At 43.8% G+C, this 16,214-nt stretch overlaps 1 protein-coding gene across 1 annotated transcript in view; it reads left to right on the forward strand.

The window, feature by feature from the left end:
- LOC111969140 (diacylglycerol lipase-alpha) overlaps nt 1-16,001 on the forward strand; it is a 58,983-nt gene extending 42,982 nt beyond the window's left edge. Inside the window, 2 exon segments of the mRNA XM_070445477.1 lie at nt 12,483-12,655; nt 13,639-16,001. Coding sequence (XP_070301578.1) covers nt 12,483-12,655; nt 13,639-14,713 — 1,248 coding nt within the window. The 3' untranslated portion in view covers nt 14,714-16,001.
- The last annotated feature ends 213 nt before the right edge of the window (nt 16,002-16,214 follow it).

Raw genomic sequence — 16,214 nt, forward strand, 5'->3', positions numbered from 1 at the left:
GTGGGAGACGGCGGGTTGGTCTATGGTGTCTATGTGGGAGACGGCGGGTTGGTCTATGTGGGAGACGCGGGTTGGTCTATGTGGGAGACGGCGGGTTGGTCTATGTGGGAGACCGGCGGGTTTGGGTCTATGTGGGAGACGGCGGTTGGGTCTATGTGGGAGACGGCGGGTTTGGGTTCTATGTGGGAGACGGCGGGTTGGTCTATGTGGGGAGACGGCGGGAGTTGGTCTATTTGGGGGGAGGTATTTGATGGTTCAGTGGGGAAAGACTACTATGAGGAGGGGTAGAGTGGTGTTTGGGAACAGATGGGGTATCTCTAAGAGGGTAGAATGGAGTCTATTTTTGGGGGTAGAGGGACAATCTGAAAGAGAGGGAGAGGGGAAATGTCTTTGGGTGGTATACGAATATGTATTTGAAAGAGGAGAGAACAGAGTGGGTCTTTTCTTGGTATCAGAAGAGCTATCTGAAAGAGGAGAGGTAGAGAGTGAGTCTTGTGGGGGTTGAGGTGGTATCTGAAAGAGGGGAGGTGAGAGTGAGTCTTTGTGGGCGTTAGAGGAGGTATCTGAAAGCAGAGGTGTAGTAGGGCAGCTCTGTTTCAGAGTTATGACCACACAGTGCTGGCTGGTTGGCCTCATCCTACCATCTCCATTGGTTGCACCTGCCTGCTCAGAAATGAGACAAATGGTTCCAGTACCTGCAGAGACTCATAAGTGATCACACAAACATACAAACACACCACTGCAGTTTCAATCACACACACCATGCTTACACCAATACCCAACACACAGCAGACACACTCCAACACCAATGCGTTCATCAGAGTACCACTAGTATAGCCTAAGCATGTAGTGCCTGTGGAAGCACCAGACAGAACATTCAGACACCCGTCAGTGACAGCACCCTTCTCCAGCTACAGCACAAGAAAAAATTAGGTTAGTTCTAACTATTCATTGAAAACATACAATTGTTAGGAAAGCTTTTACAGACAGAACCCACAACACATCCATACATCGAACATTCAATCCAGTGTCGTCCCTGCCAACTCAGTGTATGAATGATGTTTGATTTATTGATATTTCCTCAGTGCATTTTCACCAGTGCCCCCTACCTTATTCTGTCACTTCCCCAACAGAGCATCTGACCAGCACCCCGACCTTCTCTTTTATCTACAGGAAACCTCCACTCATCCCATCCAACACACAAAGGAAACCCAGACAGACATGGACAGTGTATCTTATTATCACAGACCTTGTTGAGTCCCTCCATACCAATGTGAGGCATGTGCTCGTTTAGCATGGCAGGGGATGATGACCTCGTTGAAAGACTTGTTATCCCCAGAGAGCTGAGTAGGTGGGCTCCTCCTGTCCAAGCTACACAAGAGGGGCATGCTAAATTATATACGCAGCAAAATGATGTATGCATGCACATTTTACCAAAGTAATGTCTGAGTAAATCCACGCCTTTTTCCTAGTAGTTTCTATCCAATTAGCATAAACATGTCACACTAGATGTGTATAAACTGATTGTGTAGTATACACTGTCCTCACCCACTTGGACGAAAGGAATGCATTGAGGATGCAGTTCGATCACTAAAATACCGCTAAGCTCAACAAAAGCTCTCAGCTGGGGACTGAACTCTCCCTCTAACTGGGTCTGGACTTCGCTGACGGGCTGCCCAGGTGGTGAAGGTAGGCAACATCACTCCTTCCACTGATCTCAACACGGGAGCCACACAAGGGGGCTCAGTCCCTACTGGTACTCCTGTATACCCAAGACTGGGTGGCCTCACACAGTTCCAACTCCCTCATCAAGTTCATGACGACACACAGTATTAGGCCTTAGTCCAACCATGAAAGACGGTCTACAGAGAGGAGGTAGGCATTTCTACGGCGTGGAGCCAGGTAAACAACCTCTAGTCAATGTCAGCAAAACAAGGAGTGATTGTGGACTTCAGGAGGAACCAGGCGGGCACACTCCCATCCTATCAACAGGGCGCCTGGAGACGGCCAAAACAAAGTTCCTCGGCGTAGCATCTCCAAGGAATTGAAATGGTCAAACCACACGGACACCGTGGTGAAGAAGCTTCAGCGCATAAGACGGCGGGAAGGTAATTGGTATAGATCAAGAATTAGCCACCACCTGCACAACAAAACTCATCTCCTAAAAGTTGAAAGCATTTACAGGACACTACTCATCCCTTCATCAAAACAGATAGATAGAGGACTTTTCATTTCAACAGCCATTAGGCTGTATAATAGTCTGTTGGTCGCTCAGTGTACAGCATATTGTACTTTCACTTTAAACGTGTAGCTATAACACTCTGAATTAATTATTTTGTGTAGTTTCTGTGTTTTCATGTTTTTTGTAAAGTCTTTTTAAGCACATGACCACACAATTTTCCCTGGTGGGGGAAGGCATGACAGTGACTCTTCAACCTCAGGAGGCTGAAGAAATTTGGCCTGTTCCGAGGGCCCTCACAGTTGTCAACAGGAGCACCATCGGAGCATACTGTTGGGTTGTATCAACTCTGCCGCTGACTGCAAGGCTCTACGAGGTGGTAATGCTCGGCCAACAACCATCGGGTGCCACTGCTGCCCTCCAGGACACTTCCAACACAAAGTGTTGCAGGAAGGCCAAGAAGGTCATCATGGACCTCAGCTACCAGCCAACGGCTGTTCTCCCCGATTTCAACACTCATTAGGAGCATCATGGTAAAACTGACAGACTGGCAATAGCTTCTATCCCAGACCATCAGGCTGCTGAATAGCCCCACTAGGCAGCTACCTGCTCCCGCTGTCCCTCTCCTGCCCACGGACTTCATTTTACCTCCCCTCAGGACATTTATCCGCCCGCCCTACCTCCCCCTCAACCACAATGGACATTTATCCTTGTTATTCACTCGTCACTCTATGGAGAATTTATCCTTGTTTACACACTTAACTATTTAACTGCTGCAGCTGTATAGAATTATAAAACTAGCTGTATTATGTGTCTATATACAGTATATGCCGTCCTGTGATCTTTTTCTATTCTATTATTTTGACTTTTTATACTACTATATAAAGAGGATTCCACAGTACCTGAAATGACATCTGTGACCGTGTGCATGTGACAACAAACTTTCTTGTGCATCATGTAATGCCAGGGCTCTTCATGTCTCTGAGGGTGGTTGTGGACAAGTGGATGACCTTGCCCGGGGGGTAGAGGGGGGTGGAGGCTGACAGGGCATGCTGAGATCACTGGGGTGCAGCCAGAGACGGCTGCTGGGGGGCAACGGGGGCTGCCTGGGCTGAGGGCCCGTCGTCCACAGGCAGCTCGGACTTGAATGCACTTAGTGCCCCCTGCAATGATCCTCCACTGGCAGGGAGATATCAGCATTTACAACTATACTGATCGGTTAAGCACAGTGGTTGAAGCTTCTTTTGTAGAATATACAGAGCTTGACCACACACACACACACACTTTGCTATCTAATTGGAAATACAGTTGAAGTCGGAAGTTTACATACACTTACCCAAATACATTTAAACTCCGTTTTTGACAATTCTTGAACATTTAATCCGAGTAAAAATTCCCTGTCTTAGGTCAGTTAGGCTCAACACTTTATTTTAGAATGTGAAATGTCAGAATAATAGTAGAGAGAAAGATTTATTTCAGCTTATTTCTTTCATCAATTCCCAGTGGGTCAGAAGTTTACATACACTCAATTAGTATTTGGTAGCATTGTCTTTAAATTGTTAATTTGGGTCAACGTTTTGGGTAGCCTTCCACAATAATTTTTCCTCCCTCATGATGCCATCTATTTTGAGAAGTGCACCAGTCCTCCTGCAGCAAAGCACCCCGCAACATGATGCTGCTACCGTGCTCTCTGTTGGGATGATGTTCTTCGGCTTGCAAGCCTCCCCTTTATCCTCCAAAATAATGATGGTCAATTAGGCCAAACAGTTTATTTTTGTTTCATCAGACCAGAGGACATTTCTCCAAAAAGTACAATTTTGTCCCATGTTAGTTGCAAACCGTAGTCTGGTTTTTTATGCGGTTTTGGAGCAGTGGCTTTCTTCCTTGCTTACGGCCTTTCAGGTTAAGTCGATATAGGATTCGTTTACTGTGGATATAGATACTTTTGTACCGTTTACCTCAGCATCTTCACAAGGTCCTTTGCTGTTGTTCTGGGATTGATTTGCACTTTTCGACCACAGTACGTTCATTCTCTAGGAGACAGAACGCGTCTCCTTCCTGAGCTGTATGCGGCTGTGTGTCCATGGTGTTTATACTTGGCGTACTATTGGTTTGTACAGTATGACGTGGTACATTCAGGCGTTGGAAATGGCTCCCAAGGATGAACCAGACTTGTGGAGGTCTACAATTTTTTTCTGAGGTCTTGGCTGATTTATTTTGATTTCCCATGACTGTCAAGCAAAGAGGACTGAGTTTGAAGGTAGCCTTGAAATACATCCAGGTACACTCCAATTGACCTCAAATTATGTAAATTAGCCTATCAGAAGCTTCTAAAGCCATGACATCATTTTCTGGAACTTTCCAAGCTGTTTAAAGGCACGTCAAGTTAGTGTATGTAAACTTCTGACCACTGGAATTGGTGATACAGTGGAATTATAAGTGAAATAATCTTCTGTAAACAATTATTGGAAAATGACTTGTGTCATGCACAAGTAGATGTCCTAACCGACTTGCCAAAACTATAGTTTGTTAATAAGAAATTCTGTGGAGTGGGTTGAAAAACAGTTAATGACTCCAACTAAGTGTATGTAAACTTCCGACTTCACCTGTACATGCGCTACCTTTGGCTTGTCGCTCTTCTGTAAGACTTCCAGCAGGTGGCCCGAAACCCTCAACTGAGAGAGCCAATCTATGAGAAGAAACGGAGGAAAATGAGTACAGTGTACACATGACAGATATGATCTTGACATTAGATAGACCAACCCGCCGTCTCCCACATAGACCAACCCGCCGTCTCCCACATAGACCAACCCGCCGTCTCCCACATAGACCAACCCGCCGTCTCCCAATTATCGAATGACTCCTCTACTCAGGAAACGGACTTGTTCTCCACACCTCTGTCACACCCACTCTCTTTTCCTCAAGCGTCAAGTACCCCCCAAACAGACCTACCCTTTCCCCCACAATCATGACAGACAGACCCCCTCCTCTTACAGGTGTACCCTGCAGTACCCTTCCACCAAGCCCCTCTGAACCTGTACTATCCAATACCCCTTCATCTCTCCAAGTAGACTCTTCAAATACACCATCCACCACCCCCACACAACCTATCCCAAATCCTCTGGTTTAACATTACAGCCTCTACTTCTCCTTTCCAGCTCACAGTCCTCCTCTGCTTCTTCAGTCTTACAAACTCTGTCTTGCTCTTAGCTCTTTGCTTTAGCTTCAAATTGTTCGGATTGAGAAACCACCACACAACCTACTTACTAACTAACACACGCTTTTCTCTAGATGCAGTGAGGTTTCCATGGTTACCCCCATTTCTCCAACACTAACCCCCTCCTTATTATTCCTTGTGGCCTCCTACTGTTCCTAATTGGCAGCTCAAGGTGTCCTGAGTAAGGAGGATGTGCTAAGTGTCTCTGAGTCCTCTGATTCCCCCACAGTTGGCATGATGGCACAAACAGACCGGCAACCAGGCTACTGTAGACCGTTTTGTCACATCAAATAGATTCCAATGGTCTGGTTTTATATTAGAGTAGCCTGTTACCTGACAGTGATGACTACTTGTACAGATTGACCGGCCTGAAATAACCTCCCACCATTCAGACCAGTTCACTTTATATTAGTGAGATGATGGAGCACTGAGCTAGCCCTCGTTTATGCTCAATTCATTGATATAATTAGWCAAAAGAYAAATTGACCTAATAATRTATCTCAATGGGTTCKTWACAAAGAGGGAGGACGTGCTGGTCTATTAGTCATGGTTAGTGCTTGACTTGGGCAGGAGCTCACCAGAGCTGAATACCTGCACCTCACATTTTCTACTGCTTGAGCTCCTTTTCCTAGCTCAAGCACCTAAATGTAAACAGTACCAGCACTCAAAATGAGTGCCAGCACCTATTTCAGTCCAAATCAAGCACTGGTCATGGAGGCAGAACAGTACTTCCCTGGTACTGTTCTGCGCTGTGGGAGAGCACTCTGAGCACTGTTGGAGATGCACCTACTGGTTGATGTGTTTTACAGTATTTGATCTTGGTGGCTTTGTTTCTGATTATGTCCCCTATGGTGCTGCTKGGGTGTTGGGGATGTGCCTTTTTCTATTGTTGTTGCTATGGAAATATTAAGGTCATGCTGCTTCCTGCCTTATTGATCTTTCGCCTGTTCTAGTATTCCTATATTTACAAAAGTACCTTACTTCATTAGCTGATTGACAGCCTCTTAGCTGCATTTTTTACTCACTTCCTCATGTCCGCTCTTCAACTGTTAACACATAGCTTTTCATTAACCGAATACAAATGCATGTTTGTCAATGCTCTAACTTCCATTATAATTTATTTTCAATGTTTCATTTATAGCCCATTTGTCATTTCAGTAATGTACTATTGTATCCATGTCACCAATGTGTTATAAAAAATAAGCATGGCGGATCCACAATGTATATTCATATTTATCATGAATATTGTATGTTTCTTGAAATCATCTTTCTCATTTATGTGTTTAACTTCACTTAAAGAAAATACATATTTACCTGTTAGGGAACAACTTCGAGCAATTACCATGCGAGTGAGTCTGACAACTGTGTCTAGTGTGTCTCTGTCTCCTGGAATGACTCGCTGAAACTATAACCCCATGCTGTTGTGATACACATGAGCAAACTAGGATGTCAACCCAGAATGCTTTCTCATTCTCATGTCAAGATCATGTAAGACTAATCCATCGAGTGTATAGTACCTCAACCGATTTAAGTCTCTGACTCTCTACGATTTGCTTTGCTGATGTGATTACCATGCGAGTGTTATTATCCCGCTCTGTCGTTGCTCTCTCTAGCTTGGTTTTCTCACGATTGAATTACACATGAGCTGCATAGTCAATGAGTAATCTCAGTTGTCTCTAGCGCCCTAACTCGATTGTGTATGATGTTGTTAATTCAACCATGCGCAGTTGATGTAAGGTATAGACGCTGTTATTTTCCATCTCTTCTCTCTGATTGACTGATGTGTTGAAAATAGAGCACAATCGAGAGACAGTAGAGAGGAATGACAAAACCGTTCGTCAGTGTTACCAGGAACGGACTACACACTCATGGTGTATCCTCAATACCACACAGAAGATAGCATGCAGGAATTACCATGAAGCTGATTACTTTAGTCACAATCCCAGTTTGTCTGTGCGCTAATCTCTTCACGAGTGGCATCCAGACATAGCCAGATTACACGAATGAGTGTAGGTAACGCCAGTTTCGTCTCTACTCTTGGTATTGATTACCATGAGATCTAGTAACTGTTGTCTGTGTCTACATCTCTGTTGGTGGAAATATGTATTACCAACTGAGTGATTAGTAAACGCTTATCTGTTTCTCTCCATCGTTCGTCGTATGTATACCATATGGGTAGAACCCGTTTCTTGCTCTCTCTGTGTTTTATTATTACCATGCCCATACGTTAGTAAAACACTGTCCGTCTAGTGTCTCTCTGTTCGAACAGAGGCAGATAGAGAGGGAAAGAGAAGAAGGAGCACGAAGAGGGGGAGCGAAGGGTGAGGGAAGTACATTACGAGTTGCTCAAGTAACCAGAAGCGTAGAAAACTGTAGGTAACGATCACTAAAGGTGTACAGGTATCTGAAAAAAACACTCCTTTGGCCAGACTTTGCATCACAAGCCCACTGTAACTAGCTTTGTATAAAACCCCCATTTTGAACAATTGCTAAAGCCATTAGATACACCTGAAAGATTCCTCTGAGCGAGATTAAGACCAACTATATTTGCATTACACTAATATGTTGATAGAACCAGTGTAGCCTGCATGTAAAATTGACACTGTTTGTGTGCATAATATCAAATATTTTTGATTTCCGTAAAATAGGCAATAAGAATATCAAAGATCAATATTATTTGCCTCGTTTCTCAAATTCATATCAGAAAAACTATGATACTAAATCATCACTGATCAGAAACTTAGCAGTAGACTACTGAGTATCAACAATTCCACCAAGTTAGGCCGAATGTTTTTGACTATAGAATTGTATTTGAACCTGCCAACATTATTTGATTTCGTTTAGTTGCTTCAACAAATTAAAAAGAGGGCGATTTGCATTTTAATAGTTGATCTTTAATTAAAATCAGACTAAGAATAAAAATATGACTTGGTATAATGAGTTAGCATGAAAAGTGATACCTGCTTGTTGTATTCTTCTCATGGTTTCATACATGACAGCCTTCCACGTCATTTCTCCACGTAGCCGTATAATCCATCAGTACTAATGAACCGTCAGTATCACCAGCACCAGGTCGGAGCAGACTAGGATCTAGACCAATCAACACGCAACATTTCTGGGCAAAATCAAGTCCGGCCACCCCGAAAATATACCTATGATTGACCCAATAGTCATCCAGGCTGGCCTGTGAAGGCGGACTCATTAGAAATAATACCCAGGTTCAGTTTACGTAACCATTACTGAAGAAATATTGTTGTATTAATATGGTCTTTGGTTATTTTAACATGATCACTACCTTTCTAAAGCTTTTAAAAGCTACCATAAGCAAGTGACGAATAGGAGCAATAAAATATACTTCAACTTGAACGTGACACGCAGATAATGCTTTCTTCATTGACATGTTAGAAAGACATTTCAATTATGTGGGTGAAATTTGCCGTAAAACATGACCAAACAATGTTTCACCAGTTACTTCAAATGGTGATATATACTTGGTGAAAACCTTTTAGGTGATGTTTCTACGGCCCTATAGACTAATAAGAGAACATCAATGCTGTTATATACTATATTCTGTCGATAGACATAGAAGATGCTTTGTAAGCTTACTCTGTGTTCCTCCCAAACAGACCCTATGCCCTAAGCAGAAGAGCACAATTGGCGACCTTTGTCCGGAGTCCGACCAAAGAAAGTTTTTATCTGACCTCTACACATTTCTCATAAATAATTGTTAAATTAAAATAATGATGAAAGCAACACTTTTTTTCAATGTACACAACTGCACTGGCTCAGCGCAGCTGAAGTCCCAGAAGAGCGCCCCATACTAGTATGTGTGTTGTCCACTCACGTGCCGTTTATTTAAATCACTCACGAAAACTCAGCATTAACAATGGTTTAAAACATGCATGTTTAAGACTATAGGTTGTCAGAGAGAGAAACAACGAGAGAAGCAAAGAAGAACGGGAACGAGAGGAGAAAGTAAGAACTGGCGCGCACAAAGTCAGGAAATGATACAGAAAATCAAGCTATTCAAAAGAGTGGGCAACAAATCTTGACAGTTTGCTCCATGTACAGTTTGAGTCTTCTTTTCTCCAACTCATGAATCATGTATCAGAATAAAGTACCATTCTAGGACTCACCAATGAGCACCTACATATGTGCATGAAATGGCACAACTCCATTCCAGCCAAGGTTCAAATACTGCAGGCCAAAAACAGCCCGATTTCTCTCAAACTAAAGAGAGAGATGGAGAAGTGAATGTGAAGAATAGGAAACCGTGGTTTCTTATTTTCAAAAAATAAAGCATTTTTTTCAGAAACAGCACTTTTGTTATTTTGTGTGAAGATGCGGCCTGTTTGCTTAAATGAAACACTTTGGAATAGGCCCGACTTTTATGTATATTGGGCTGCATATTTATTTTACTCATGTTAAGTTCTGGCATAAAATGTGCAATAAATAGTTAAATTTATTAAATGTAGTACTGATGATGATTTAGCTAGTACATATAAGAACTTACATATGCCACCAATCATAACGCACTTGAATCATTGTAATACTTGACCTTTGGGGGAGAAAAAATTTAGTCACTGCAACCTCTGTTGAAATTCTAATTGTTTACCCCTGCCCGTATAGTGTTCGCAAAGTTCCTTAGTCCACTAAACAGGGAATAGGTGTCAGTTTTGTGATGAAATAAAGGCCATGGTTAACTCTGAGAAAACGCTCAGCCCCCCCTCCTGGAGCTCCAAGAGCATGAAAGGCTACTTTAATCTTTCAGAGCACAAAATTAATTTTCATTGTCTACCCCATTGCTCTTCGTCTGACACCTCCATCCTTACCGATGTCCTACAAGCCTATTTAGCCAGCAGCTAAACATCCAAGCATAGCATATGAATCATCACTCAAGTGTGACTTTTATATCTTTTTTCAAAAGCTACCCGTGCTCCTCAGCTCATTTTTCTCATGCACTAGAGACAGGTACTCATGACTGCAATTGCCCAAACTTGTTCTTATGTGGCTGTTCGCTGGTGAGGATTTACTGCTCTACAGCAACGCAGTATGGCTCCGCAGGGGAGCCCAATTTCTCAGAACCGCATAAAGCGTGTAGATTAGAAACTTACGAGAGTGAGCATCATTCTGGGTAGTCGCAAATCCACTTCTACGGAACGCTGCCCCATATAGGAGGAAGAAAGAAGGGATAGACGTTCCTTGACTAGGACCTCCCTGTCTTATCCAGGATAGACAAAACAAAGTGTAGATCAGTGTATATAGAGAAGATTGGTTTCTTTGCAAAAGTTGCGCTTGTCTAGACATGAAAAAACCCACTAGTATAGTTCAGAATCTGACTATCGCAATCAAGTTCTTCTGTGTACTGACACCAATTTACCAATCTGTTGCAGAACTACCTGCACTGCCTAGTATAGAATAGCTACTTTGAACCTCACACACTTCTTTAAAAACAGTTAAAACAGTAAAAAACCACTTTCTTTGACTTATTTAAAGGTGTGGATAGCCGTACCAGGGCTTTCTCCTATAAGAGAAGTAAAACAAATATGAATAGGTTCTGTCGCATCGATGTGACAGATTTCAGATTCGGTCTCAACCTTTAAAGGATACTTCAGATTTTGCAATTAAGCTCTTGACTTATAAAACTTAACCAAAATAGTAGATGCAACATGTAAATGCCATATAGATGCACCATGTTTCATGAGCTGAAATAAAAGACCCCAGATATTTTCCAACGCACCGAAAGCTTTATTTCTCTCAAAATGTTGTGCACACATTTGTTTACATCCCTGTAGTGAGCATTTCTCCTTTGCCAAATAATCAATCACCTGACAGCTGTGCATATCAAAGACTGAATTAAGCAGCATATCATTACACAGTGCACCTTGTGCTGGGACAATAAAAGGCCACTCTAAAATGTGTGTATACTGGGGGCTGTGTGGGAGGTAGGGGGGAGGTTGTGTGTTTGTATTGCGGGTTTGGTATGATGGTGTTGGACTTAGAGATGTATTATCGACAGTGTAGAGATGAGAGTCAGGCAGGTTTTTCGAGGGTGGAGGCGTCTAGAATATTGTTGGTTTTGAGTATTTTGGTATTGACTGATACGCTAGTGGTGTGAGTGGTTTTGGGTGGTTAGTTGGGTAGATGTGGTATTTGGGTTGGGAGGAGGAGTTGGAGGTGGGTGAACGATGCTAACAACGTTTTTGTTGTTGGTGTTAACTAGCGATCCTTTTATATGTACCTTATGTGGTGTTGGTTTGTTGTGATAGAGTAACTGTTTTAGATTCACGTCACCAGACACAGGATGGTTGCAGGTGTCTGTGCATCTCGCTGTTTTGGGTTATATGTCGATTAACCGAATGGAACAGCTGATACAAACGTATACACATGCTTCAGTTTAATCACTCACCAACAGTAACACATGTAGACAGCAGACCAGATTCGTACTACAGATTTACTCTATGCCTTCTTATATTTTGTGTGATGGGATTACCATGAGTGTGTAGTAACCGTTGTCTGTGCTCTCTCTGCTCTCCTTTTCTTTTTCATCAGTTTAGATGAATAACCTACTTAGGGTGTACACACCACATACATCTGCGTAGGCCTACATTGTATGGACTACTTGTGCAGCAACATGTAAGGTGAAAGTCTGAGATTTGTATCCAGGGGTATAGTGCATGACTTTGGTTTCTACTCAGGTTTGGTGTTTGCCTGTGCTATCCAGGTTTGTTCAGTATTCAAGTACCATGCTTAAACAAATGAGGGTGGATGGACTTAGTGTTTCTGACCTTCATCTTTCCCTTCACTTGACACAGTGTTGACTCGTCTCAATGCCTTGTTTTCAATAATCTTAACATTGACTTTTTCCTCTACTAGCCTACCTGTCAATCCATTGTTCTTGCTGATGTCAATTACATATTACAGGCAATTCCAGTTCTACAGCACTTAAACGCTCCTTACTGATCACCTTAGTTCACTGTTACTGCTCTCCCTCCTTCAGTCCTTCCAGAGCCTCCAAATCAGTCAATAATGTCTACAATGCTGGTAGCAGTAAATTGACTGCTCCTCCTATCGTGTTATTGACAGGTGCTGGAGAACTATAACAAAGGGAAGACAGCCCTGCTTTCAGCTGCTAAGGTAATGGTGAGCCCAACCGAGGTGGACCTGAACCCAGAGACCATCTTCATGGCAGCCGCCCCGCCTCCTGCCTCCCAACAACCCACCCCAACCACACAACACCGCAGGAACAGCAGTGTTCGGTTAGTCCACTGGGATATGGGTGGAGCTTTGGGAGGGTCTGGGCAGAGACTAGAAAAATGTATGACTGACTGACTATAATAAAAAATCTCATGCATGTGTACAGGTAACTGCCCAAATAATGGAAACACTTGAGTAAATGAAGGATACAAAGTATATTGAAGCAGGTGCTTCCACACGTGTGGTTCCTGAGTCAATTAAGCAATTAACATCCCATCATGCTTAGGGTCATGTCTAAAAATGCTGGGCAGGCTGTTCTTTTTTACATTTTAGCTACCATGGCTCTGCCCCCATAGGATGACAATACCCCTATCCACTGAATGGTGGATGAGCATGAAATTGATTATGTTGCATCCCTCCAATAGAGTTCCAGTCACGTGTAGAATCTATACCACGGTGCATTGAAGCTGTTCTGGCTTGTGGTTGCCCTACAACCTATTAAGACACTTTATGTTGGTGTTTCCTTTATTTTGGCCATAGAATGAATGAATGTATGTTATGTGCAAGAGTCTGCAAGAATGTACCTAGTCCTTCAAGGTTTGTTCTTCTATGTGTTCAGATAGAAGTAAAGCATGACAGCATTAACTCTGCCACTACCTTTCTCCCATGCACGCTCCTTGCTCTCTGACCCACAGTCTGACTCCAGATCAGTGGCAACGTATGGTAGTACACAGTCCGCCCCCCTCTAGTTTAGCCCCTGTAGAACAGAAGTAGTCTAGTGGCCTGTTAGTGATTGTGAAGTGTGACCTTAACCCTTTATCCCTCTCTCCTACCCCTCTGTGCTCCAACCCCTCTCCTCTATCACTCTATCATCTCTACTCTCTATAATACCCCCCTTTCTTTACTCACATCCATCTTATATTATTCCTAACGTATTCTACTTTTTTCTTACTTGACCCCTTACCATTTCTGCCTCCAATTTATTTCCTCCCTCCCTCCCTCTTTCCTTTGCTCTCATCCTCTTTCCCACCTTTCCTCCTTTCAGTTCTTGTGCTCGCTCTGAGATTTCACTCGATGGCTTTGCGGAGTGCCCCCCTCCCCCAGTGCCAGTGGTTCTGCGGGGGGCCAGGGAGCGCCTTACCGTGGAGCTGAGGGACCGCCACGCCCCCCTGGCCATGATGGAGAGCCTGTCAGACGCCGAGTCCCTCTACAGCCTGGACTCCCGACGATCCTCAGCTGCACTCAGGGGCTCGCCCATGCTGGGGTGCCTCCCCTTCCAACTGAATGCACCTATCCCTGAGGAGAACCCCTCTCTCAGCTCCCGCACCGAGCTGCTGGCTGCCGACTGCCTCTACCAGGCCACCCCAGAGCACGAGCTGGGAGAGGCAGGACCTTACTTCACTCCTCTGGGATCCGGCTCCACCCCAGACTACCCCATGCGGCTCTCCCCTTCCACCCCGCGCTATAGTGGCCACCACTCCCCAGCACCACTGGCCCAGAGTGTCATAGGTCAGCCTTTCACACAAAAAGAGCCTTGTGCCGCCCCTTGCCATCAAATGCCTGGCATTTACAGCCCAGGCAGCACCCCTAATGCTCCCCTCAGCCCACGGATCAGCCATGGGGAGGAGGAGGGAGTAGAGGCAGAAGGATGGGAAACAGAGACAGGAGAGTCACAGCCCTCCTCCTCCACTCCTCCAGCCCAGCTGTCCAACGGCAACCCTAGTCAGGCAGTGCTGGAGTTTGCACAGTACCTGGACTCTCTCTTCAGGCTGGATGGCAGTGGCTCACCGCCTCTGGAGTTGTCTGACGGGGAGTCTGAGTCCGGTCGGGGGTCGTATGGTCAGGGAGAGGGGCCAGGGGAAGGACAGAAGGGGGACGATACACAGCTTCTGGCTCGGGCCACAATGGAGCCTAACCTGGTTCCTAAGCCCCCGCGTACCTTTGCTGGATCTGCTGACCCTTCCTCTGGCATCTCCCTCTCACCCTCATTCCCTCTCTCTTCCTCTGGTGAGATCAATGACCTCTCTCCCGCCGACGGAGCACCTCTTCCCACGCACTCACTACGAACCTCCACTCCCTGTCCCTACCCTGAAGAAAACACACTGGCGTCTATGGTATAGTGGCCCACTCAGTCCCTCCATGACTCTTTCTCTCTCCTCTTTCCTTATTCCGTTGCTGCATCTATCTGATGTTAAAGTATCACTGAACATGCATGCGATGGAATGCAATCTGCTATGCTGTTACAGTACCTTACAAAGACATGACATGGCAGACCATAATGAATAAGACTGAGATGAAAAACTATTGTTCCATTTTCAGGTGTCAAAAGCTGTGTAAAGCATTTTCACTACTATTGTAATAATACATTTGAATCTCTGTCTGCATGCCAGGGGCCTGTGCTGCTTTGGGGTGAATAGCCTCACCACTGACTGTCATTCCAACACACACTATCTCACATCAACACATGGTAGCATTACAGCCCTGCAGTGACGTGACTTTATCAAATGGGAGACAACTGAACAGGGGGAGGGAGGAGTTAGACACTAGGTGGGGTTTTCATTGGCACATAATCACAATTAACTTACCCACCTCCTTCATCAGCTCCTAAAGCTTATTCATCTTTAATATCAGGAAAGTTAAAAAAACGGAGACAGATGCTGAACAATAGAGAGGAGAGAGAGAAGACGTTATGTTTTGTTTCTCAGGTCTATCAAGAAATGACAGTGTGGAAGAGAAGGAGTGTAGATCATAGAGAATTTATGTGTCTTAAAACAGTGATTGTGACAAATGTTAAGAATGTGGTTTTGGTCTTTGGTTGTCTTTTATAGCATGAGGAACGTAGTATTCATTTTTTTTACAGAAATCACTCGTCCGTCAGTAACTCTTACTAACATACGGACCATCTCACACACATCAAAATGCACAATTTGCCCCTTTTTTCCCAAAAATGTATTGCCAAATGTATTTATAAGATGTGATATTGTTTATGTTTGTGAAATACTGTAAAATGTACACTTTGACAAAACAAAGATACAGGTTTCAAGTTTAATTCCGAGAGGGAGAAGATACATTTTGGTATCGCTCCCTTTAATAGCCAATCAGTCTATTCCCGTTCAAACTGTGTTAAAACACCCTGGAGAGGATGAGGAAGCTATCCCTACAACACTGCCATGGCACATATCTCCCAAAACATGTCTCTCTCCAAGTGTTTGTACCAAGCCAATTATGCTAAAAAAAAAACATGAGATGCACTGTAGGAGATTGTTCCTCTTAAAGGGGTCTTGCTGAGGTACACAATTATGTCAATGACTTCTAAGTCTTTGGTTCCCTTTAAACTGGTTCATCTCAAGCATATTGAGGTTGAACTGTACAGGTTGTAGTGCCCACTTTCACTACATTTTACTAAAACGTGGCAAACATATTTCATATCAGTTGTATTAGTTGGATCAAACATACTACATTATTTATTACTGTTGTTTCTTACTATTATTGATGTTATTATTATCCTTATTACTCCTGTAACAGTTTTGGTTTGCGTTCTATGAGTTCGCTTTCAGTTGCTGGGAAAGGCTGGTGAATTTCAGCCGACTCTCAAAATAAGGGAATATCTCTGTGGGAAAA

Source organism: Salvelinus sp. IW2-2015, linkage group LG10, assembly GCF_002910315.2.
Source record: "Salvelinus sp. IW2-2015 linkage group LG10, ASM291031v2, whole genome shotgun sequence".
Taxonomy (NCBI): domain Eukaryota; kingdom Metazoa; phylum Chordata; class Actinopteri; order Salmoniformes; family Salmonidae; genus Salvelinus; species Salvelinus sp. IW2-2015.